General features: G+C 37.7%; 1 protein-coding gene and 1 non-coding gene across 5 annotated transcripts in view; one reads left to right on the forward strand and one right to left on the reverse strand.

Moving 5' to 3' along the window:
- The window catches only part of SNX25 (sorting nexin 25), a 133403-nt gene that overhangs the window by 83151 nt on the left and 26046 nt on the right, over positions 1–24206 (reverse strand). For 3 of the 4 annotated variants that reach the window (XM_032413637.1, XM_032413636.1, XM_032413634.1), the window contains exons 2-4: positions 16208–16292; positions 13751–13816; positions 3725–3941 (exon numbers count right to left, since the gene is read on the reverse strand). In XM_032413637.1, the coding sequence (XP_032269528.1) occupies positions 3725–3941; positions 13751–13816; positions 16208–16292 (368 nt within the window). The remainder of the gene's footprint in view (positions 1–3724; positions 3942–13750; positions 13817–16207; positions 16293–24206) is intronic. The other variant, XM_032413635.1, reaches the window with a different exon arrangement.
- Positions 17401–17498, forward strand: LOC116638073. Its single transcript, XR_004300616.1, has one exon. It is a non-coding gene; the product is annotated as a U6 spliceosomal RNA (small nuclear RNA).

Genomic DNA, 24206 nt, shown 5'->3' on the forward strand with positions numbered 1-24206 from the left:
ATCAAGTACTGCTTCAGAACCCGAGAAAAGATCCCGAGGCGCGTGGCTGCTTCTGGGTCAGGGGGTGTCCATGCACCTGTGTGCAGGCAGATCCTCCTCCTGCCAGTGTGGGTGGATCATTTGTTTACTCCAAGTCCTACTACTTGCATCTGGGTTCTCATTCCTAGTGAGCAAAAGGACATTCACCTCTTGTGAATTTCACATGTACGACAAGACTTAATCTTCCCACCTACACCGAGAAGCAGGTATCATCAGCAGCATTTCATAGATGAGAACATTGAGGATCTGAGTGGTTAGCGAATAGTCCAAAGTCGGAGGTAATAAATGGTAGAAATAACTCTCCTGTTCAGCCTGACTCTCAAGTCCAGACTCTAGGCTACTCCATAATCAAAGACCGCAAAGATGAAAGGGGGGAAAAATTCAGAGATAAAGACAGAAAATATGAATAAAGAACATTATTTTTTCCCCTTAAACAGCATGCCTGTACTTGACTAGTACAATCAAACACATAGAGATTGTAAGAAGGAGACTATGAAATTAAAGATGCTACTGATCAAACAGCATAAAAAGAATCAGTTTTAGATTTTCCTGAAACATGCTGGAACAAGACAGATGGGACAAAGGAAGAGGAAGCAGAGGCAAGACTTAAATGTGATCTGGACTGGGTTTAAAGCAGCAACAGAACATCAGCCTGGAAATAAACACAAGCTGACCGGAAAGCTGCCTTCCACACCATCGCCTAACGGTCAACCAGTGTATGTGTTGCTTTTATTAATGCAATTTATTATTCTCTTGTCTGACAGTGGCCAATTCAGTTGGGTGCTTCCCAGGCTGCCAAAGTCATTTTGCAGCCAACAGATATCCGCACACCGATGGAGATTTCTAGGACGAGGGCACTATTTACCTGGGGCAGGCAAGTGCAGACACAGCCATCAAACCTAGACACACTGTCTGCCAGTCTCATTGTGTGATTTGTAGAAGATAATGCATTCACAGATATTAGTTAGGGTTCACTTCTAGGGCATAATCATCTATATGCAAAACACTAGTAACCAACTGGCACTTTTTCAAATATCTATAATCCCAGAGGACAGTGGTAGATTTTTTTTTCTTTAATAAGAATCATCAACTAGAGCTTCTAGGCATAGCCCAGATATCAGCAAAATAAATCTACCGTTGGTATAAGAAAACTAGAAGCCCAGAGGGAAGGCGTTTCTAAAATGGAATCAATTATCTGTTTCTATTATTGTGATGCTTTACCCATAATATCTTTATATTAGTCACAAAAGCAGTAATTTCAGAAGCTGGTAAATGTCTCCATGAAAAATATATGCTCATGTTCAAATTAGATCATCATGAAAATACTAAATTTCTCTAACCACTTGCTCTTCTCCCAAACCTAAATCCATCAGTCTTCTCACTGGAATAAAACATAGATTTAAAATACTGTCCTTCATTGAACCATAATTTAAATACTTTAAAATGAGCTTCCACTGAGTTCAGACAAGTCTTGGACAGTACCTGGCAGGCAGAAGCAAGGAGCCCTTTATACAACAGATATTACAGCAAACCAGGAGGAGCTCCTAGGGGTTGCTAAACACTTGAAAAGAGCAGCTGAAGGTCTTGAGACATCAGGGGTATAACCCTAGAGTCCTCATTCTCTCCCTTTCCTTGTCAGTTCACACACTCCCTTCCTGGAAGTTGCTTTCTCTACCAACAACAGTTTTCAAAGGGTGGCGTGGGGACCCCTATGTGTAAGACAAAATGTCACTTGTCTTTTCCACTCCTGTTCTCACCAGCAGAGTGGAGCGTCCAGAGGCCCCCTAATGTGTGCCTACACCATCACTCTACTGGCTAATGGGAAGTGGACTGTGTTCGTGCACTTTAAAAATGTCTTGGTTTTAACAGCTGACATGGTAAATATCGATAGTATAACAAGAGGTGAGGTGGTATACATTTAACAACTGGCTCCCCAAGGGGAAAAACAGCTCATTTGTAGCATTCGCCCACTGCACAGTGTAAATACTCCCACCATGGCCAATGACAAGCTAGCAAGGTGATATTCCTGATCTCAAAGTAAGGAAGGGATGTGCAGTCAGCTCTTGCAAACGCAAACCAGTACAAGCTGGTTCTAGCACCCCACAAGATAGAAGCCACATAAACAAGAGTGCTTTAGGGGGAGCCTGGCTGGGTCAGTCAGAAGAACATGCAACTCTTGATCTCGGGATTGTGAGTTTGAGCCCTACGTTGGGTGTAGAGATTACTTAAAAACAAAACCTTAAAGAAAAAAAGTGCTTTTAGGTTTTCAACAACTTTAAAGAATACAGAGGGATCCTGAGACCAAAAAAAAATCTGAGAACAATTGCTCTACAGTAATTTTTTTCAAATCGTGGGTTGTGACCCAGAAGGAATAAAATAAAATTTAGTTCATCTCAAATACCATTTTTAAAAAGATGTTAACACAAAAATATCAGTTATCACAGGTAATAAGAGTATTGTTTTATGAAACTGGGTCACGATATAAAATGTCTTTCTTACTATGGGTCACCGTTTTTAAAAAATGCAAAACATTAGGGGCAGCAAACTGGAAAATATTAGGCACACGATGGCTCTGTACATTTTGATCTCATAAGCCTGTGCGACACAGACTTTGGGAGGGAGAACGACTGATGGAAAGAGGCAATACAGCCAAGAACAGGGAGCTGCTGCTGCGCAAGGACATTCAGCAAGTAGGCCCCACTGAGCAACAGCACAGGGCAGAACAGGGACTGCCCGCTGACAAACTCACTAGGCAGGGCCTCTCAGAAGAGAATAGGAGTCACCACCTGCCCAACAAGGATGCCAATGCTTATCCATCCTCATTTGTATTTTTCAGATACCCACTCTCTCCCCTGAAAGTAGAGGTAGAAGAGTAGCAGTGAGAATAGGCCACGTTAACTGTAAGGAGCACCCCTCCTACTGAGTCCACATCCAAATAGGCAGAAGACTACTCCTTTCTTTCAGTAAGATGACTTTTATACGCAAGTTAGAAGTGCTGTAATTCAGCATTCTCACACTCACTCAGGAGTAGGACATACAATTAAGAGCCTACCAGCAAACCTCTAAACATAAGGATTTGTTACAAGCTCAGAAATGGCCTTGAAGTCTTCCTTCCAAAGGCAGAGTCACCTCATAGGCACAGATCTTGTCAGTGGAACAGTACAAAGCGCTAACAAGCCTAAATATTCACAATTTTCATATTGAAACATTTCTAATTACAGCCCACAAACCCCAATATTGAGTTCTTTTTAAAAGTCAATTTTCAGGATACGGTGATGCAACAGAGCTCTCAACAAAAAGAAATTCTAAACCTTACTAAACATTGTAAACTCATGGACACTTCACAGTATAAGACACTGTATTTAAATTTTCTACTTCTAGGTACTCATGATTCTATAAACAAGCTCACGACAGTGCTGGCTCGGTAAAATTCATTTCATTGTTTAAGTTTTTCACAAAATTAAAGAAGTCCATAAAGGGGTTTTCTATTAGAGAGTTATAAAAAAAATCTACTCTACCACTACACTATAAATGTTCTCCCTCAATATATCTATATTTCAAGCCAAGAGCCAGCAAGAGGCAGAAAATTCTAGAGTTTTATCTTGACTTTGACCCCTTTCTGTATAAGAAAAATATTTTAATGTGGAAAAAAAGTGGGGGAGGTTGTTCATGTTTGAACAGTTACCTGGCATTCGCAGCTTTCAGGTCACAGAAATGAGTGAGTAAAGTTCTTACAACATCATTGCAGATGACTTTAACCACATCCACGTGGCTCAGTCTGTGACGCAGCTGTCTGGCAATTTCCCAAAAGTCTTCCAAGAGCAGATGGTAAAGCTGTCCCTCATCTCTGCTGAGATTTCCATACCAGGACAGAACGAAATCTCTATAACTGTAGTCAAACACTACCAGGAATAAACAAAGCAATGAGTAAATCTTAGATGAAAGAAGCATATACCAAGACCGCATTTCTACTAGACGCTGAGGACCTACTATTTAATATTCACTGTTTAAAATATAAAGAGAGTAGATAACACAAGAGAAGACATAATCTTTCCTAGAATATTTGAAAATAAAAAGATTCTCATCTAACTAAAATTCTGGAGGTGTGGTGACCATATGTCCTGAATTTTTGTGGACAGCCCAATTTCTAAATATTCTATCCTGGGGCCAAACTATCTAAATTTATAAAAAAACAGAGCATCTTACACAGTGGCAACACACTTATCGAGTCTGCCAGTCATCAATTTATTGCCTCTCGCTTCCAAATTCACCCTTTCTTGCCCTGCTTTATGATACTGGAGATAGACCATGTAAACATTTCTTTGCCAACCCATACCATGTTAGAGTTTGTCAGGAGAGGATGCTGGGGGGACTGTGGAGGAGGAAGGGGCTTCTTCTCGTCCTGGTTCCTGTGTGCTCTTCTCTGATTGCTCCTGCAGTGTGCGGCGGGCAGCAGCAGGCAGGGCATCAGATGGTCTCACCCCCCGCAGATTCTAATGGCATTCAGAGGGCAGCTCCCCAGAGAAGTCTGCTAGTACCCTGGGGTGGCTTCCCGTAGCCTGTGGTATCTCCCCCAAACTTCTCCACCATTACCTGGGCCACACCTGTGCCCTCTCCAGTGAGACCTGGATCTCAACTTGGGGGTGAAGAAGGAACCCACTCCCAAACGTATCCCTGCTTGAAGTGCTCTGCCTTGGCCCCAGAAGTAGTGATTGCTCCCCTTATCTGCTCTTCCTATATTCTTTGGAGTTCTTTTTATTCCTCAGTAGTCAAGTCCCTTGGCAAGTTAATCATTCTTTATATTAAACTTTCTTGTTCAAATATTATGTGGTTTCTGTCTCTTAATGAGACCCCAACTAACGCAGGAAGAATCCCCTAAGTCAGAAATCACACCAGGCTCAGCATCTGTGGCTGACAACCTTCTTTGGAAAATTTCTAGTATCTCTTTTCTTAATTCTGGATCAATTTTATGCCTTGGAAATAAAAACCCTTAGCTCTAGAGCAGTGCTGTCCAACAGAAATAGGAGAGTCACATACATAATTTTAAGTGTCTAGTAGCCACACTAAAAAAGGAAAAAAGAAACAGGTTAAATTTTAATAATATGTTTCAACTAATATATCCAAAATATTATGATTTCAATATATAATCAAGACTATCAATTAATGAAGTTTTTTTTTAAGATTTTATTTATTTATTTGACAGAGACACAGCAAGAGAGGAAACACAAGCAGGGGGAAGTGGGAGAGGGAGAAGCAGGCTTCCCGCTGAGCAGGGAGCCCGACGCGGGGCTTGATCCCAGGACCCTGGGATCATGACCAGAGTGAAGGCAGATGCTTAACTATCTGAGCCACCTGGGCACCCCAATTAATGAGATTCTTTTCCCATGCTAAGTCTTCACCATCTGGTATATATTTTATACTTTCAGCACATCTTAATTTGGACTAGCCACATAACTCAATCGCCACTTGTACACAGTAGTTCTCTGTTGCTCAAGGCAGCTCAAGTCCACATAGAAGATGAAGACTGAAAAATAAAAATGTTACTGGACTAAAGTCGTGATTTTCCCAAGGGAGGAAGAACACAGCCCCATATCCGTGTTTCAGCATAAGGATACCTGTACTATTTCTTAATCACTGCTTATTTCTCAAGGTTTTCTCTTCCTTCTTCAAATACCACTTGATTTGGCTTAATTTTGATATGACCATACTTTGTCTCAGATAAATAGTCTATCCTCTTGCTTTGCTTTGTTCCCAAGAATCCTGTGGAACAAAAAGTAACTTGGGATCCTGATTTACTGCACACCTGGCCCACAAATGTCTGACCCATAATTCACAAATAATTCTGCAGGCCAGGATTGGGTGCTTGTTTTATTCATCTTGATTGCTATACACCAATTTTAGATGGGCTTAGGTAGGGGGGGAGATGGGAAGGTGGCAGGAGGGAGGTCTCAGTTCTTAGAAAACTGAATAGCAAATGGAACCTCCAGCTCAGAGTTCATCTTATGTAAGGATTCCATATATGTGCAAAAGCCCACAAGTCAAGGAAAGCACCGTTCTTGTTTTAATATTCTGTGATGGCTTTTTTTTCTCAGAATATCAACTATGAAAGTATTATCCGATGCTTTTCCACATTTCCAGAATTTCTGCATTGCAGCTTTATAATAATTCACAAAATGGCATCTTAAATCCCATAGGTCAAAAACATACATAAATCATCAAGAATTTTGTTCACAGACACATATGTACAAAGGTTTAGCTAAATCCTCAAAGTGATTCCACTGGCCTCAGTAGTGGAATAAGACACATAAGATAGCTTAAGCTTTATAGCTGAGAACGATTACTTGCCAAAGACTAAGGGGCAGGCATTTAAAAGAAAAAAAAAAAAAAGAGATACTACCTCAATCTTTCATTTTTCATTAAATAAGCATTTAATTCTGGTATGTACGGCTTCCAGTAGAATAGATATAGGCTGGACACAAAAGAAAAGGCAAAACAAAAGCAAAACCAACAAATAAATCATTTCCTAAACCTTTTGGCTATTTTCCGATCACTTCCAAATATTAATTTGAACAAATGGTTATGTTTTCTAGATTTTACAAAAGGTAACCACATCTCATTCCTAATTGGACTATTCCATTTAGGAGAAAGCAGAAATGGTTTCTGACCTGGATATTTAAGAAATTAGAGCAAAAACAGGAGTAGGCTAATCCCATAATCTCACTTATTGACAAAAAGTAGACCATAGTTCCTACACAGTAATTGTGTTACATCCTCTCAAGAAATTGAGGCTCCAAGAAGTGAAATAACTTGCTCAAAGTCAAATAAGTGGTAAAGCCAAGTGTCCTATCTGCCAGTCAAACACTCTTCCTACTCAGCACACTGTAGTCCTGCATGAAGGTGGAACAAGTCACATGAGTAAAAGACATGAGAAATCTGAATAGCGGCCCTTTCCATTGGATATCCAGCTTCTTTAAAACATTTATATGAAAAAAATATGCTAAAAATTGTCCTAGAAGGCACTAATAGGACCAATGGGTGGAAGTCATAAGAAATTGTTTTTCCATTCAACATAATGAATAAAATCATTAAAGCTATTCAAGATTCACGGTAAATGGTGAATATTCTATCATAAGAAACTTTTAAACGAGCTGGATATCCAATGGACAAGGATGACCTAGAAAAAATTACTTCCTGAGATGGGGAGCTGAATTATGTAATCTCCACAGACTCTTGTCTGCAAAGCTTTTATATCCTTCTTCTGGTAAGAGCCACCCTGACTACAAAGCACTGCTAATTTGTTCATTTGCAATTCTTTCTCCCTTACTCTTTTATTAAACAAAGTTGTCATACCACAGAATTTTTAACTAGTAGCAAATAAACCTATAACCCGAAACGTTTGGGAAATAGAAGCATTTTTCCTTTCATTAAAATTTAGTTTCAAATTATAGAAGGAAATTAAAAGCAATTATAAGAGACTTAATATCTTTAAAATAAGATCTTCGGGCGCCTGGGTGGCTCAGTTGGTTAAGCGACTGTCTTCAGCTCAGGTCATGATCCTGGAGTCCTGGGATCGAGTCCCGCATCGGGCTCCCTGCTCAGCGGGGAGTCTGCTTCTCCCTCTGACTCTCCCCCTCTCATGCTCTCTCTCTCTCAAATAAATAAATAAATCTTTAAAAAAATAAAAAATAAAATAAGATCTTCTTAGCACACTAAAGGATTTATGTGAAGGGCATATTCATCTACATAATTTCCCATTACACGTGTTAACCACACACTGCATATGTTAATTAATACAGCTCTAAAATACTCCTCCAATACTACATTTTTGTTAGGAATTGGTAAAAATGAATATGGGTAAAGATCTCAACTCAGGGGCGCCTGGATGACTCAGTCAGTTAAGCGTCTGCCTTCCACTCAGGTCATGATCTCAGGGTCCTGGGATCGAGCCCCGCATCCCGCTCCCTGCTCAGTGGGGATCCTGCTTCTCCCTCTCCCTCTGCCTGCCGCTCTGCCTACTTGTGTGTGTGCTCTCTCTCTCTCTCTCTGTCAAATAAATAAAATCTTCAAAAAAAAAAAAACACAACTCAGTAATAGAAGATATACCTGGAACTAACAAATCTCTATCAATAGCTTATCAGTACACCTTTAACCTAAGTATTATAAAAATATAGCAAATATAAAAAGTGTGAAACAAGGGCAATTGGCTGGCTCAGTCCATAAAGCATGTGACTCTTGATCTCAGGTCATGAGTTTGAGCTCCATGTGGGGCAATAAAAAAAAAAAGAAGAAGAAGAAGAAAAGAAAAGTATAAAACAGAGCCATGATTCTACGTATATATTATGTAGCTAAATATACTCATTTATATACAAGTATATACATATACTCATTTAGATACAAGTGCACATATGAACAAAATATTTTAAAATATATCCTACGGATCAATTTGAAGAGACACAGAAATTCATGATAAAATTATTTTATGGTCTCTAAGAGATAAGCAGAAATAATATAACAAACCCCAATGAGAAATGGAAGAACACTTATGCTCATTGCCAAGCAAAGAGTTTTTCTTCTAAACACATAACAGCAGCCAACAAAAATTCAAGTGCTATTATCAAATCTATTTTCTAGACTACTCTCAATGAAATAAGCAGGTAAAAAGGAATCACTGCAGATTATAGAGAATGGAATAACATGTTTGGAACTCTGAGTAGGATTAATGTAAAAAAGAGGATTTAGGGTAACAAAGTAGGGAAAAACTTGAAGTGAGGAGACCAGTTAAAAGGCTACCATGTTAGTCTAGATAATGTGATATTAGGTAATCTCTACCTATAAATTTTCAGAACAAAGAATGACTCAAACTAAGGAAATAGTATAAGAGAAAGAGCTCCATGAGAGCCATTCTTCTACCTCTGCCTTTTCCCCAGAGCAATTCAAGATACAGTCTTCCCTGCCCAAGAGGTAAGGCCCCAAGGGTCATAAACATCCATGACCTGAGTCCCTTTGAACAAAGAAAGAGAGCTCATTCAACCAGGAACTGGCCTAATGGTAATAAGGACAATAATAATTCCATCGTTCATATAGATAGCACTCTGCAGTTTGCAAAGTTTTTAAAATGCAATTAGTAATTACTGTCTATGTGTGGAAGGAAAGCCAACTTCTGGGAAAATTTAGGGTTATTAGTTTATGTCACTGATTGAGGTGTTCATTCAGTCAACAAAAAATGTATACATATTTCACACCACTGGGTAGAGTCATGAACTAGAAGAGTTGAGCCTAAAGGAGGTTAGGGGTGGGAGTGGAAGGTGGGAGAGTCATGGTCTTTCAAGTGTAGGTTCTGCTCCCTCTGTGTCAGCATCTAATTCTTACAGTCTACCATCGTCTGGAAATGGCCACAGAGAGCCTAGTAAAAGAGATCACCACATCAGGTTCACCTTATCTAAGACAGGTTCCAAAGAAACTGAAAGTTCTGTTATACTTGGACAACGACCTTGTAATATCTTCTGTTATCATGATCGTTCACGTTATGGCCTTTTGTATAACCTGGACACTTTATTTTATAGGCACATTTACCCCTGAAATTCAGAAAAGTATTAAGAGCCAATCAAAACTAACAGAAATATGTTCATCTGGAAATGTACATTAATATTACATTTGTGAAGGATACTCCAAAAAGTAATGGAAGTAATGGTATTTATAAGACACTTGGACAACATCTTACAAGTCAAAGTGCAGAGGTCAGTATCCTCAATGCTTCGAAAAAGATAACATTACAAAGAACTGTATTTTCAATTCAAGAATTTAAATTGAAAGTTCTCCTGAGCAAATAGCAGGTACTCATTACTGAACTATATTATCTGGTCCACATTAGTGAGGTAATTCAGGGTAGCCTAGTAAAAATTATGCTATAGATCTGAGATTTAATACTCATAAAGATTTTCAAAAGTATCTCCTGACAGTCTTCCTGGAAATGTAACTTTAGGAGAAACTTTTGAGAGCATCTGGTATAGAAAGGTGGCTATTCTGACTTCTCAAACATATGGTTCATTCATAAGCATATCTGAATCCCTAAAATACAGTTTTTACACTTAAAATTGGCTAACAAAGCACAGCAAATATATACTTCAATCATCTTCCCTGGGTATGCTGTTCAACTTCCAGCATTTTTAGCTTTAGTAATTTTTTTTGAAGATTTTATTTTTAAGTAATTTCTACATACAACATGGGGCTCAAACTCACAACCCTGAAACCAAGAGTCACATGCTCCACTGACTGAGCCAGCCAGGCACACCTCATAGCTTTAATAATTCTTATTGCTTCACAGAAAGCCAAACTGTATTATTTTGAGCTGCACTTTTAAATATTACTTCTCTCTTCTTTGTAATTCAATCTATAGAGATTTAAGACCAAGTCCTAATTTATATTGAGCTACAACACAAGCATACTTTTAGTAACAACAACAAAAAACCCACCCATGAACATTTATACATGCATATACACACACATACCTTGTATTTTACTCAACTCTTTGAATAAATCTGTTTTTAAAATACGTATTCTAGGGGCGCCTGGGTGGCTCAGTCATTAAGCATCTGCCTTCAGCTCAGGTCATGATCCCGGGTCCTGGGATGGAGCCCCACATCGGGAAGCTCAGCGGGAAGCCTGCTTTTCCCTCTCCCACTCCCCCTGCTTGTGTTCCCTCTCTTGCTGTCTCTCTCTGTCAAAAATTAAATAAAATCTTAAAAAAATATATGTATTCTAAAGGGAGTAAAACAAATATATAAAGGTAAGATGGAATAATTATGTTATCTACTTCAAACTAACTTTAGGGGGAAATTTTTAAATACTCCATAAGCACTTCATATCAACTGAACTCAAGTTACTGCAGCCTTAACAAGTGTACCTGCTATTAAATTTTGCAAACATACCAAGAGACCCTCAATTTTACCAATATAAGTCTACTATAGCTAGCTAATGACATTCAGAATTTCAATTAAATATACTGGTGCCAGGGCTTAGAAATGCAAATTAACATACTCCAGAGATGCATATTATAATCACTACAGGTTTTCTAAATACTTATGAAACCTCTTAACTTTCTCAACATGTATTTCTAGATTCCAATTCTTCATTAAATTAAATGTCTAAAATTTTTTAGAAGACAATTTTGGTTTTAGTTTATTGTTTTTAACGACTGCCTGATGCATACATTTTACTCTCATAACCAACTTTACAGCAGCCTTTAGTTCTTCTTTTGGTAGATGATATAATATTCAACTTCACTGAAAATCATTTTGCTTAAAACAAGAGGAAATTGTAAACATTAAGAATACAGTGGAAAAGAAAAAAATTATTATACCAAAGTGTAATTAACTAAAGCTCTTACCCAAAGGCTTTGGATAATACTGTTCTTTCAAAATAAATCATTGCACAGAAATTAGACTGAGGATGATGTGGTTTGGGTTTTTTTTGGTTTTGTTCTGTTTGGGTTTTTGTCAACCAGACCTCAATCCTTATCTTTTTTTTTTTTTTCATAAACACTTCTGAAACAAATTGGTCCATGGTTAAGTAAACATGCTATCTCAATTACAGAGCAACTTCACAGTCTTAAAAAATTAAAGAGATATCCATGTTCATAACAGCATATTCACTATAACCAAAAGATGAGATGGAAGCAACCCAGATATCCAACAATGGATGAATGGATAAAGAAAATGTGGTTATAAGGGGCGCCTGGCTGGCTCAGTTAGTACAGCATGCGACTCTTGATCAAGGGGTTATAAATTGAAGCCCCACACTGAGTGGAGAGCTTACTTAAAAAAATAAAGAAATATTTTTTTAGATGTGGTTATATACATAAAATGGAATATTATTCAACCTTAAAAAGGAAGGAAATTCTGACATATCCTACAAACATGGATTAACCTTGAGAACACTATATTAAGTAAATATGCCAAACACAAAAGGACAAATACTACATGACTTCATTTATATGTAGTACCTAGAGTCGAGTTCATGGAGATAGAAAGTAGATGGTGATTACCAGGATCTGGGGGAAGAGAGGAGTGGGTATTGTGGCTTAATAGGTTCAGAGTTTCAGTCTTGCAAGACGAAAAGAGTTCTAAAGACTTTACACAGCAACGAAAATGTACTTAACACTACTAAACAGTACACTTAAAAATGGGTAAGATGGTAAATTTTACACTATGTGTATTCTACAACAATTAAAAGAAAAAGAGAAGAATTCCAATTCCAGGGATGGTGGAATAGCTTATATCAGACTAACCTTCCTACAGAAAACCATTAGGAACTCCAGAAAAAAAATATTAAAGAACTATTTAAAGGCACTGGAGAGAGGGGCGCCTGGGTGGCTCAATCATTAAGCGTCTGCCTTCGGCTCAGGTCATGGTCCCAGGGTCCTGGGATCGAGCCCCACATCGGGCTCCCTGCTCGGCAGGAAGCCTGCCTCTCCCTCTGCTGCTCCCCTTGCTTGTGCTCTCTGTCTGTCCCTCTCTCTGTCAAATAACTAAAGAAAATATTTTAAATTTTAAAAATTAAATAAATACATAAAGGCACTGGAGAGCAAAGTCAGAGAAACTGAAGGGAAAACCTACCCTTGATAGAAGGGACTAGTACTGGTATGAACCACATTTATGTAACTTTCCCCGAAGCACTTGGCGGTCCTAGCGGCACAAGGAAGTTCAAACTTAGACTGAACATCTGTATTTTTTTTTAATATAAGGTATCAGAAAACAGAGTTAGGAACTGCCAAAGCAGACGGAAATAAGGGCAGGAAATACAAAGAAGATGGAGCCACAAAATCTGGATCACATGCTCTCAAACCCATTGCTGACTCTGCCCTACACATGCATGGAGGAAAGACTGCAAGGAGACCAGCTCACAGCAACAGGTGGAAAATTGGAAGAGCTGAGCAGGTACTCTGACCGCGTCTGGAGCTAGAGTCCTACCCGGTTGGTTAGAGGTGTGACTATGGACTTTCCACTGAAACTGTGTAAGGGACATGAACTAGATGACTTAAGCCTGTGTCCTAGGGCTGAGGGATTTACCTTAGACAAAATCCAGGCAGACCTGCCCTAAAAATATGGGTAAAACCAAGTATCCTCAAGGTGAACAGTCAAAAAATTAAGCTGCATACTAGACCAAAAACCAACACTCTTCAGAGGAAGATAACATAAACTAGAATGTCTAGAAAGTAGCATCCACATTGTTCAGGATACAATAAAAAATAAGAAGACCTGAGAAGAAACCAAAAAAAAAAAAAAAGTAACACATACATAAGAGAAAAACCATGGATAGAAACCAACTCCAAGATAGCCTCAATTTTGGACTTCGCATACAGAGACTTTAAAGCAACTATATATATATGTGTGTGTTCAAGGAATTCAAGATAAAGATGGTCATAATAAGTGACAGATGGGGAAATCTCAGCAGAGAACCAAATAGAAATTCTAGACAGGGGACGCCTGGGTGGCTCAGTTGGTTAAGCATCTGCCTTCAGCTCAGGTCATCATCCCAGGGTCCAGGATCCAGGGAGCCTGCTTCTCCCTCTACCTGCTGCTCCCCCTGCTTGTGTGTGCACTCTCTCTCTCTGACAAATAAATAAATAAAATCTTTAAAAAACAAAAAAAAGAAATTCTAGACAGGAGAAGTACAATATTTGAAATAAAAAAATTTACTGGATACACTTAACTGTAGATTAAAAATGACAGAAAAACAGTCCATGAACTTGAAGACAGATGCATTAAAATTATCCTATCTAGAGAACAGAAAGAAAAAAGAATTAGTAAATTAGACATCATCAAAATTAAAAACTTCTGCTCAAAGACAACATTAAAAAAATAAAAGGCAATCTAAAAACTGGGAGAAAGTATTCACTGTAACTATATCTAACAAAGGATGTGAATCCAGAATCTTTAAAAACATTCCTACAAATAAATTATAAGTTAAATAAATTTTAAAAAGAAAGACTTGACCAGACACATCACAAATGAAGATATGGAAATGGTCAATAATCACATGAAAGGATGTTCAGCATCATTAGTTGCCACGGATATGCAATTTAAGGTCCCAGTAAGATTCTGTTTTACATTTATCAGAATAGTTAAAATAGAACGAATGGCAACAGTAAATGTTGGTGATAATGTAAAACAATTGGAACGGTCATACACACGGTGAGAGTCTAAATAAAGACATCATCACTTTACAATATTATCTGGCAATTTCTCATAAAGTTAAACACACACCTTACCCTAGGCCTGTCAATTCTACTCCTTGGAATTTGTCCAACAAATACCAGATATCAAAACAACATGATGCCAGAGTAAGAATAAACATCATGAAAACATATGTCCACAAAAATACTTGTTTATAGCAACTTTATCCAGTGTGTTTCAAAAAATTAGAAACAACCCAAATGTCCAAAAAAGAAAGGATAAATATATTGTGACACACTCATATTAGTATAATGGAATATTACTCAGTAGTAATAACAAAGAATGAACTGATACAGACAACTGATAAATCTTAAAAACATGCTGAGAAAAGAAGCCAGGCATAAAAGACTACATCCTGTATGATTCCATTTCTATAAGGTTTAAGAACAGGCAAAATTAGGGGCGCCTGGGTGGCTCAGTCACTGGGCGTCTGCCTTCGGCTCAGGTCATGGTCCCAGGGTCCTGGGATCCAGCCCCGCATCGGGCTCCCTGCTCAGTGGGGAGCCTCCCTCTCCCACTCCCCCTGCTTGTGTTCCCTCTCTCACTGAGTCTCTCTGTCAAATAAATAAATAAAATCTTTAAAAAACAAAACGAACAGGCAAAACTAATCTATAATGATAGAAATTAGAACAAGGGAAGGTGGGTTTGATTAGAGGGGTACAGGTGGCAAGCTTCCTGTAATGAAAGAAATGTTCCTTAGTTTCACAGGGTTGCTGGTTACGTGGTTATACACATTTATGAAAATTACTGAATTGTATGTACACTTAAGATTTGTGCATTTCAAAGTATGTAAATTTTACCTCAATAAAAGCAATTATTTTTAAACCATGATTTTGAGATTATGAATAAAAATTATTGGATTTTAAATTTGGCTTTTATCAAAGTCATCATACTTTACTAATACAAATATTTTAGACGTTTAATTAGTCCCCAAAGTTCTAAAATTCTACGAATCCACACAATTTCAGACTGTCTCTGTACTTACATAGTACTCATCTTCAAATTTTTTTTTTTAATATTTTATTTATTTGACAGAGAGAGACACAGCGAGAAAGGGAACACAAGCAGGGGGAGCAGGAGAGGGAGAAGCAGGCTCCCCATGGAGCAGGGAGCCCAATGCGGGGCTTGATCCCAGGACCCTGGGATCATGACCTGAGCCAAAGGTAGACGCTTAACGACTGAGCCACCCAGGTGCCCCTCATCTTCAAATTTTAATACAGTGATTTCTGTGAACTATGAAAGTAAACATACTTGCTATGTACTTATCACTTATTCAGTTCTCTCCACTTCATATCTAACACCCCATATTCACTTGAAAAACTCAGACTTTCCGCACTTGTAACTGAAATTGTGTTTTTAGAAATTTGATTTTAAAAATATTGTTTGAACTTTAATTTGATCATCAAAATATATCTTTTCAACTTTAATATTTCTAGTTACACCTGATTTCCACCTCTACATGTAACAACACCATGCCCTCGGCAACCTACCTTCAACCTTGCTCAATACCAGTTCTACTGACATATCCTTCATTCTTAAAGAAGGCTGACCACTACACCCCTTAATTTGTTTAACTGATTTGTTGATGAGTGAGCCTAAGTGCACCCATCCCCAACACACCTTCTCTAGGTTATATCTAAAAGAAAAAATATTTCCTAATACCTATTTTAGGTAACAGAAAACAGATCCTTGTTTCATATGGTGGAATTAGCTCCACGTGGCCAGTTAGCTTCATGTGACCTGGAAATCCTACTTAATATTTAAATCCCATCCATTCAACTAAAATATGGATGTATTTATTCATTCATCATAAAAATTCCTAATGCTACACACAGACAAGAAGGATAGATAAATTTGTTAGAGATTACAATTTTCCCTTTGGAACATAATGAATTGCTTTACATAGTAATCGCATGCTCTCATTTAATCCTTACCTTCTTTCAGAGCTTTGTCCATATTATGAGAAATTACTACCCTTCTAGACTGAACTGACTCATGTGAGTTTCCATACACAGGACTCTGAAATGTAAAGAAAAAAAAAAGGAAGAAAAAAAAGGCACAGATTACTGAATGAATAAATTATATATAAAAAATAAAACCAAAGTATGAAATACCATTTAAATAAGCTTTAAGATATTGCTTAATAGATTACAAAGTTCTTCTGGAAAAGTAAATAAATGCTTGACGTTAGTTAAGAAATTTTTGAAAAAGAAGGATTTTCCCTACATATATCAAAACAACATGATGCCAGAGTAAGAATAAACAAATCAACAGAACAGTAGTAGTACAAAAACAAATGTATCTACATATGAGAATTAAGAACATAAGAAAATCTGACTGTTGAATAAGTGGTGTTGGGATAACTTGATATTCATGCATAAGAAAAGGTTAGAGTCTTGCCTCATACTTTATACATAAATAATTCCAAATTGATAAAGAGCATATTATTTTTTTAAACTAAAAAAGTGTTCAAAGGAAATAAGGGAGAAGCTGTGTATAATCTTGGGATGGAGAAGGCCTCTCTAAAATAAGACACAAAATTCAAAAGTTTTAAAGAAAAAAAACTGACAAATATGACTATATAAAATAGAAAACTCCTGTTTGGCAAAAGATACTAAGAAATATAAATGACAGAGCAGGAGATAATATCTGCAACATATATATAACAAAGGACTATTATTTAACATATACAGAGCTCCTCAGAAAAATAACTAAAAACCAAGAAAAGAAACTAAAAGATCCTATCATATAGGTTAAACAAATACCAATAAATATATGAAAAAAATATGCAACCTCCCTTTTAGTTAGAGAAATACAAATTTGACCAATGAGGTATCATTAAACTGCCAAAGCAGGGGGAAAGATGCATACTAATATTGGCAAAGATACATAGAATTGCTCATTTTCATACATCACTGGGGGAAATGTCCATTTCTATGAGCTACAATTTCATTTAGCAATTCTACTCCTAGGAATCCAACCAATGGAAATACTTGCACATATGCAAAAAAGTATACATGCAAAGAATTTCACTGCTCTACTGACTTTAAGGGCAAAAAATTAGAAAAAAAACCAAATATCAATAGAGTTCAATTATGGTACACCCATATTTTAAAATATAATGCAGCCATTAAAAACAATGAATTAGCTGGAATGATACAGAGAAGATTAGCATGGCCTCTGTGCAAGAATGACATGCAAATTTGTGAAGCTTTTCTAAAAAAAGAAAAAAAAAAAAAGGACTAGGGCTGCATATACCTTCATGGAAAGTTTTCCATGATGGGAAATGTTTGGGAGCATATATGCCAAACTTTTAAAAGTAGTTTCCTCTAGGCAGAGGCATAAGATTTTAATTTCTTACTCCATATATGTCTATGTAACAGTAAGTTTTAAAATTTTTAATTGTACAAAGACACTACTTGGCAAAAACAAAACAAAACAGGGAGAAACAATGTAAAGAATTAAAATCCTACTATCTGGCTAGTAAGACTTCACTAAAGAGGAAATATTTTTAGTTGGTCACATACTAAAGTGATCAAAAACATGTATAATGTGATTGGGCCCACTTACTGGTTCTGGAGGATAAAAAGAAACTAAAGTAATATTAATAAAATGTAGAATACTTCACTGTGCATGGGAAATATTACAAGTGCTTGACTAGCATTACCACATCACCAAGGAGATCCAAATGGCTAATATCACTACCACGCTCAACCAACAAGTAAGTATGAGGAAACCACTTTGTTCTTAAAGCCGGCCCGCCCAACACAACTGCAATCAACCCCATGGCCCTGAGCCACCCAACCTGAAAGTGGAGACTTTCTAGTCCTTAGCTTAGTTTCACACTATCCACGGGTCAAATGCCAAGAGTGTCATCCATTTTTGTTATTAAAAACAAAAAGCCACAGTTTTCAGATTCCTTAGTTGAACTACTTTTAAAAGCCTTAAGATGTATGTGTTGCACTCATGAGGGGGGCCTGGGTGGATCAGTCAGTTGAGCATCTGACTCTTGGTTTTGGCTCAGGTCCTGATCTCCCTGTCAAGAGATGGAGCCCATGCATCAGGCAGGCTCTTTGCTCAGTGAGGAATCTGCTTTTCTCCCTCTTCCTCTGCCCCTCCCCCATGCACCCACTCTGTTTCTGTCTCTCTCAAATAAATAAATAAATAAATAAATAAATAAATAAATAAATAAAGATGTATGTGTTCCAGTCATGAAAGAAAAGAATCCTTTTGTGCTACAAATTAACATAACATTCAACACTCTCCCAAGGAATTTAAAAAAAAAACAAACCTTAAATAATCATCATCTTGTAGACAGAAGCCGTTATTGCATGAAAGAAATACACTCTCAACCACTTAAAACTATATTTTAGTCTCTCAGTAGCTTGCTATAAAATTAAAAGTATATTTTATTTTAATTTTTAAATTTATTTTGTGAAAAAAATTGAGGAAACGAAAGGAATTTTAAAGTTCCAGCAATTCTTAAAATATCAGACAGATATTTAAAAACTTGCACATTTTTGGGGACAGTTTTTTTGAGCTAACACTTTTAGAGCACTATTCTAATAAATAATCACAATTTCTCAAGCCTTTGGCTTCCCAAATGTAGGTATGGTAGTTTTAGTACACAACACTAGTTGGATGATAAAACGAAAGCCAAACAACATTTATTTCAGACATTCCTGAATCTGGGTTCTTAAAATAGAAGCTGTCTTTAAGGGCCGGGAGAAAAGCAAGTATGAATGTGACTGACAGGCAGCACACATATTTAGGCATATTCTTTGCTTATGTGTCTATCTTTACAAATTCCTTTTTTTTTTTTTTTTTAAGATTTTATTTATTTATTTGATAGAGAGACACAGCGAGAGAGGGAACACAAGCAGGGGGAATAGCAGAGGGAGAAGCAGGCTTCCCGCTGAGCAGGGAGCCAGATGTGGGGCTCGATTCCAGGACCCTGAGATCATGACCTGAGCTGAAGGCAGACGCCCAACGACTGAGCCACCCAGGCGCCCCTCCAAAACTTAAATTTTTTCATTCTTACCTTTACTCTTTTTTTGTCCCTAATTATGGCTTTACTACTTCTTGCCATCTGTCCACATACCCTCCTCCCTCTGCTTCATACTTAGATATAATATGTAGTATTACAAACATGTTTGTCACTACTGACTATAGCTGAGTAAGTCCTTTACTCTCTTTAATCTAAAAGGAGATGAGAATAATGTTCTCTATTTTGGCTCTTTAAGTAAAATCTCTATTAATTTTTCAATCTGTTTTTCCAATCTGGGGTTCTGGATTTCCCCACACCCCATCCCCCAGGGGTTACTGGCCCTTACTGGAAAGAAAAAAGTTCTTCATCCCTATCCCATCCCCACAGCCTGATGGAGAATCTCTGAGTAAGAGGAACAGGAAGATTTAAAAAAAAAAAAAATCATGGCTCAAAATAACTGGGAAACCAGTTATTTATGGAGCCAGAATCTCCTCATCTCTAAATTACTACACACGTATAAGTTAGTCACTATCACACATACCCTATTTCTTTTAGATCACAAATATGCAATTTCCTAATCCTTATCCCAAGGTGGAAAAAGAAAAGAGAAAGGGAAGAAGGGGGGAGAAGGGGAGAAAGCTAGCTAGCTGCAACAAATGCAAAATTTGAATAAATTCCTGTAGCTCAGAAGACAGTTGAGCCAAAATTATCTTCATTTCTCTTCTATTTATAGGTTTGAAAAAACAAACTCCGCCTGGCAGAGACTTCCCCAAAAGACTTATTCTTGAAGGCAAATGTTAACTTGCCCTATCTGCGCTGTCACAGGCCTCACTCCCCAAGGAAAGCCTACCTCTTCCTGACAGCCACTTTCCTAAAATGCCAGGACTGGGAAACAGGAAATCAAAATGTCTGTACTTTCCCCACTGCAGCAAAGTGCTAGAAATAAACCTTCAGTAAGATTTCAAATCCAGAAATTTGGACTTTGAATGTAGTCTGACCCCCTCAGCTCTCATTAAAGTTTTTAGTATCCATACCACACTATTAACTCATAAGAGCTTTTGGTTAACCAGCACCCCTGTCATGTAAAAAATACACCTTGTTTTTTATGTAATTGAAATAAATGAACTCTGTCTTCATTTTAAGATTTAAATCTAGCTTAAAACAAACAAGTTCATTTTTAATCACTCGGTGAGTTCTCTGGAGGGAAGATGAGGTCCCAACATATAACTGCTCATTTTAAAAATGTTTTCCAAAGACAGGGCAAAACCAGAAAGCTTTTTTCTAATATATGTAACTAAATCCTCCAACATCAAGGAGCAGATACCATATCAATAAACCCTTTATTGAGTACATCTCAGCTTTCTGTTCACTTCTGAAGATGAGCTTTTAGTCTACAGCCAAAATACACCCTGTCTTTGTGTCAGAGCTACAGACACCCTCACAGGAGGAAGCAACACCCAGAGAGAATCCGCGTGGAGAGACCGGGGCACTCTGCCATCATTAGCAACCAAACAATCAGCAACCACCTGGAATCCAGCCAAGACAAGTACCTCGTTGTCCACTGTTTACAAGCATGACATTGCTTACTTACTGTGTTGCTTCCTGAGGGAGCACAAACAGGGCCAGGCCCACCAGCCCATGACTTGGAAATGCTTTCATGCCCATTACCTGGGCTACTCAAATAAACAAGTGCCGCTCTCCTTGTTCTCCTTCAGTATATGTTTATACGGTGAAAAAAAAAATTTTTTTAATGTATTTTAGTCTATTTTAAAAAGAAAAACAGTTGCACAGAGTTGAAAGAGTAACGGGTATAATTTCTTATAAGGTACTGAAATAGTGATTTATCTTAGGAAAACAAACACAAACTCCTGATCATCACCATTAACCACATGGACCTGTCACATGGCTGAGTCTTTCCAAGTATTCTCAGCATCTGACAACTACTCCTGGGATTCCATGACTAATATTCTCATTCTCAAACTATGTTATTTTCAAAATCATAGCTCCTTTCAAGCCAATCATTTTCTGCCTCAGCCTCAAAAAATAATTTCTCCAAAACCAAAGAAATGCAAGAATCAGACAGAGCCTCCCTCAGAAGATAAGGGACTAAGAAACTTGAAAGGCTATCTCAAGAAGATAGGATAAAGGGGCGCCTGGGTGGCTCATTCGTTAAGCGTCTGCCTTTGGCTCAAATCATGATCGCAGGGTCCTGGGATCCAGCCCTGCATCAGGCTCCCTGCTCTGCTGGGAAGCCTGCTTCTCCCTCTCCCACTCCCCCTGCTTGTGTTCCCTCTCTCGCTGTGTCTCTCTCTGTCAAATAAATAAAATCTTAAAAAAAAAAAAAAAAAAGGATAAAAAACTTGAAAATCCATCTCATTTGACTAAGACACTGACAAAAGACTGTGACATGAGCAATAACAGTCATGCCTAACACCGAAGCTGAGTAGCCACGTTACAGAGCTGTGAGGGCAGCAGGGCAGAGTAGAGAGAACATGGACTCTCCAGTCCATCCAACAGCGCATTTTACTCATGGTAGAACCTTGACCCAGCCACTTCCCTCTCTAGCTTCAACGGGCTTAGAATATCTCAGAGGATTAAATAACTAATATCAGGGGTCCAAAAATGAAAAAAGACAACAGGAGCCTGGTAAGGAATATAAACGAGTTAAGGGGGTTGCCACCACCGCACAGCTAGATGTTCCAACTCTTTTCAACAAAAAACATAAATCAAAAAGCTCAGATGTTATCTCTGAGTAATTCTATCTTATTCTAAACACTGTGGGCTTACACCGTTGGGGACAAACGGTGCCAGGTACTCTACACTTAGTGTAGGTGCCACTCTACACTTAGCAGAGTGCCTGGCACCTAATAGCAAAGTAGAGCTATTATCACTAATAAAACTGAGAATGTTACCAACTTTCAATAGCTAATCAGTGGGTTGGTTGGATGGCTTGTTGGTTGGTTTTCTGAAGGGAAAGGAATGGCAGAAATGAAAGTAAGAAGGGCTGAAAAGTCAAGTAACCGGAAAATAAGATACAACATAATAAAACATATTGTTCTTGAAATATTTTTGCCTTTGAGGCTATACTTTAAAAGGAGGAAAGTGTACATTTCCTGGAGATGTTCTACAGTGTATGTGCCTTTACACTTTCTATTCCTGGTGAAGTATTTGAGTATTCAAACAAAACCTGGTCTGATCTGATCAGAAGCCAGCTTCCTGGATTGTGCTTTATAATGTTTAATCATGAACTCAAAAAGGTCTCATTTTCTTTATTGATAAAAGAAAATTATCAAACACATACACTGAGAGGTTATCATTAAGGGAGATCGTACTGATGGAAAGTAGCAGTATTTGTGTCTTTTTCCCCCCTTCTTAACCAAGTATAATTTCTATTTCAGACACAAGAAAAAAAAGGTTCTTTGAAATTCAAACTTACAAATGTTCTCATATTGTTTTTCTAAGATCCTAAACATGCTTTAATTTCTTTTTAAAATGCTATTTCTAATAACATAAAGAGCAGAGACACATTCTACATTATAGATGTAAAGAATTAAATTGACCTATAACACCATTAATCCAGAGATAATCATTATTGACATTGTGGTGTATTTCCTCTTAGTGGGTGACTCCAACACTTACTATGTAACTTTGGGCAACTTATTTTTCTGTACCTCAATTTCTTCATCTCTAAAATAAAGATAATAGGGGCGCCTGGGTGGCTCAGTCGGTTAAGCATCTGCCTTCGGCTCAGGTCATGATCCCAGGGTCCTGGGATCGAGCCCCACATCGGGCTCCCTGCTCAGCAGGAAGCCTGCTTCTCCCTCTCCCACTCCCCCTGCTTGTGTTCCCTCTCTCTCTGTTGCTCTCTCTCTGTCAAAAAAATAAATAAAAATCTTTAAAAAAATAAAATAAAGATAATAATAGTACCTGCCTCTTTGGGTTGATGAGAGCATTGAATGAGTGGATACACATGAAGCACAAGGGTGCCTGGTAACACAATAATAATTACAAATTATTATTGGTACTTTTTTCATTTTCATACTTTTTCATAGAAATTAGGATCATAGTATTCACACAGCTCTGAAACTGGCTTTTCATACTCAATATTATATTATGAGCATCTTTTATGAAATAAAAAATTTGTAATATATTGTTTTGAATGACTTATACCACAATGTGACTATTCTCTTATTTACTTTGTACATTAACTTTGTCTCCATCATTTTTTTCCTATTTTAAATGAAAAAATATTTTCATTTCTATGCTATTGATCTAAGTGTAGTACCACCAAAAAACATTCTAAAAAAATACTAAGTGTCTATTAAATATACAGTTGGATTTAGACTCTGACTTCCTTCAAAGGACTGTATACCTCAAGAATTTTGTGCTTCAGGGAGTCTTATCAGCTAAGAACAAACTGAAGGAACAACAGCGCACGGTGGGAGGGTTTGGGGGATGCTCTGAAGCACAAACTATGCAGAGGTGAACTGGAAAAATCCCTTTCCAGCCTCTTCAGCCAACCCTAAACTGTGTACCTTGAAAGCCCAATGCTGCAGGGCACTTCCAGACAGGGAAATGAGGAAGAGATACAGAGGCAGGAGCAAGCCAGGGCCTTCTCTAGCCTGAGGAATACCTAGGTAGTAAAGCCAACATGACCTCTAGAAACATAAATCCCCATGATGATTTTAACTAAAACAAACTTGGCAAGAGATGAATGGTAGATTAGATTATCAGTAGCTTCTGTAGCTTATTACACCATTTGTCAGAGTATTACTGTGTCAGGCTAAAGGCCAACCCTGCCTGCATGCACCAAATGTAGGAATCGGGGTTCTGTTTATATTTCTATAATGAAAGATCTTCAGTTGGGATGGATCTGAGACTAGATCCTATAAAGGAGAATGAAATCAGATCTTTTCTCTGAACAAATATGAAATTCAAATGTACTT

The sequence above is a fragment of the Phoca vitulina genome, unplaced genomic scaffold, assembly GCF_004348235.1.
Source record: "Phoca vitulina isolate PV1807 unplaced genomic scaffold, GSC_HSeal_1.0 scaffold15, whole genome shotgun sequence".
Lineage (NCBI taxonomy): Eukaryota > Metazoa > Chordata > Mammalia > Carnivora > Phocidae > Phoca > Phoca vitulina.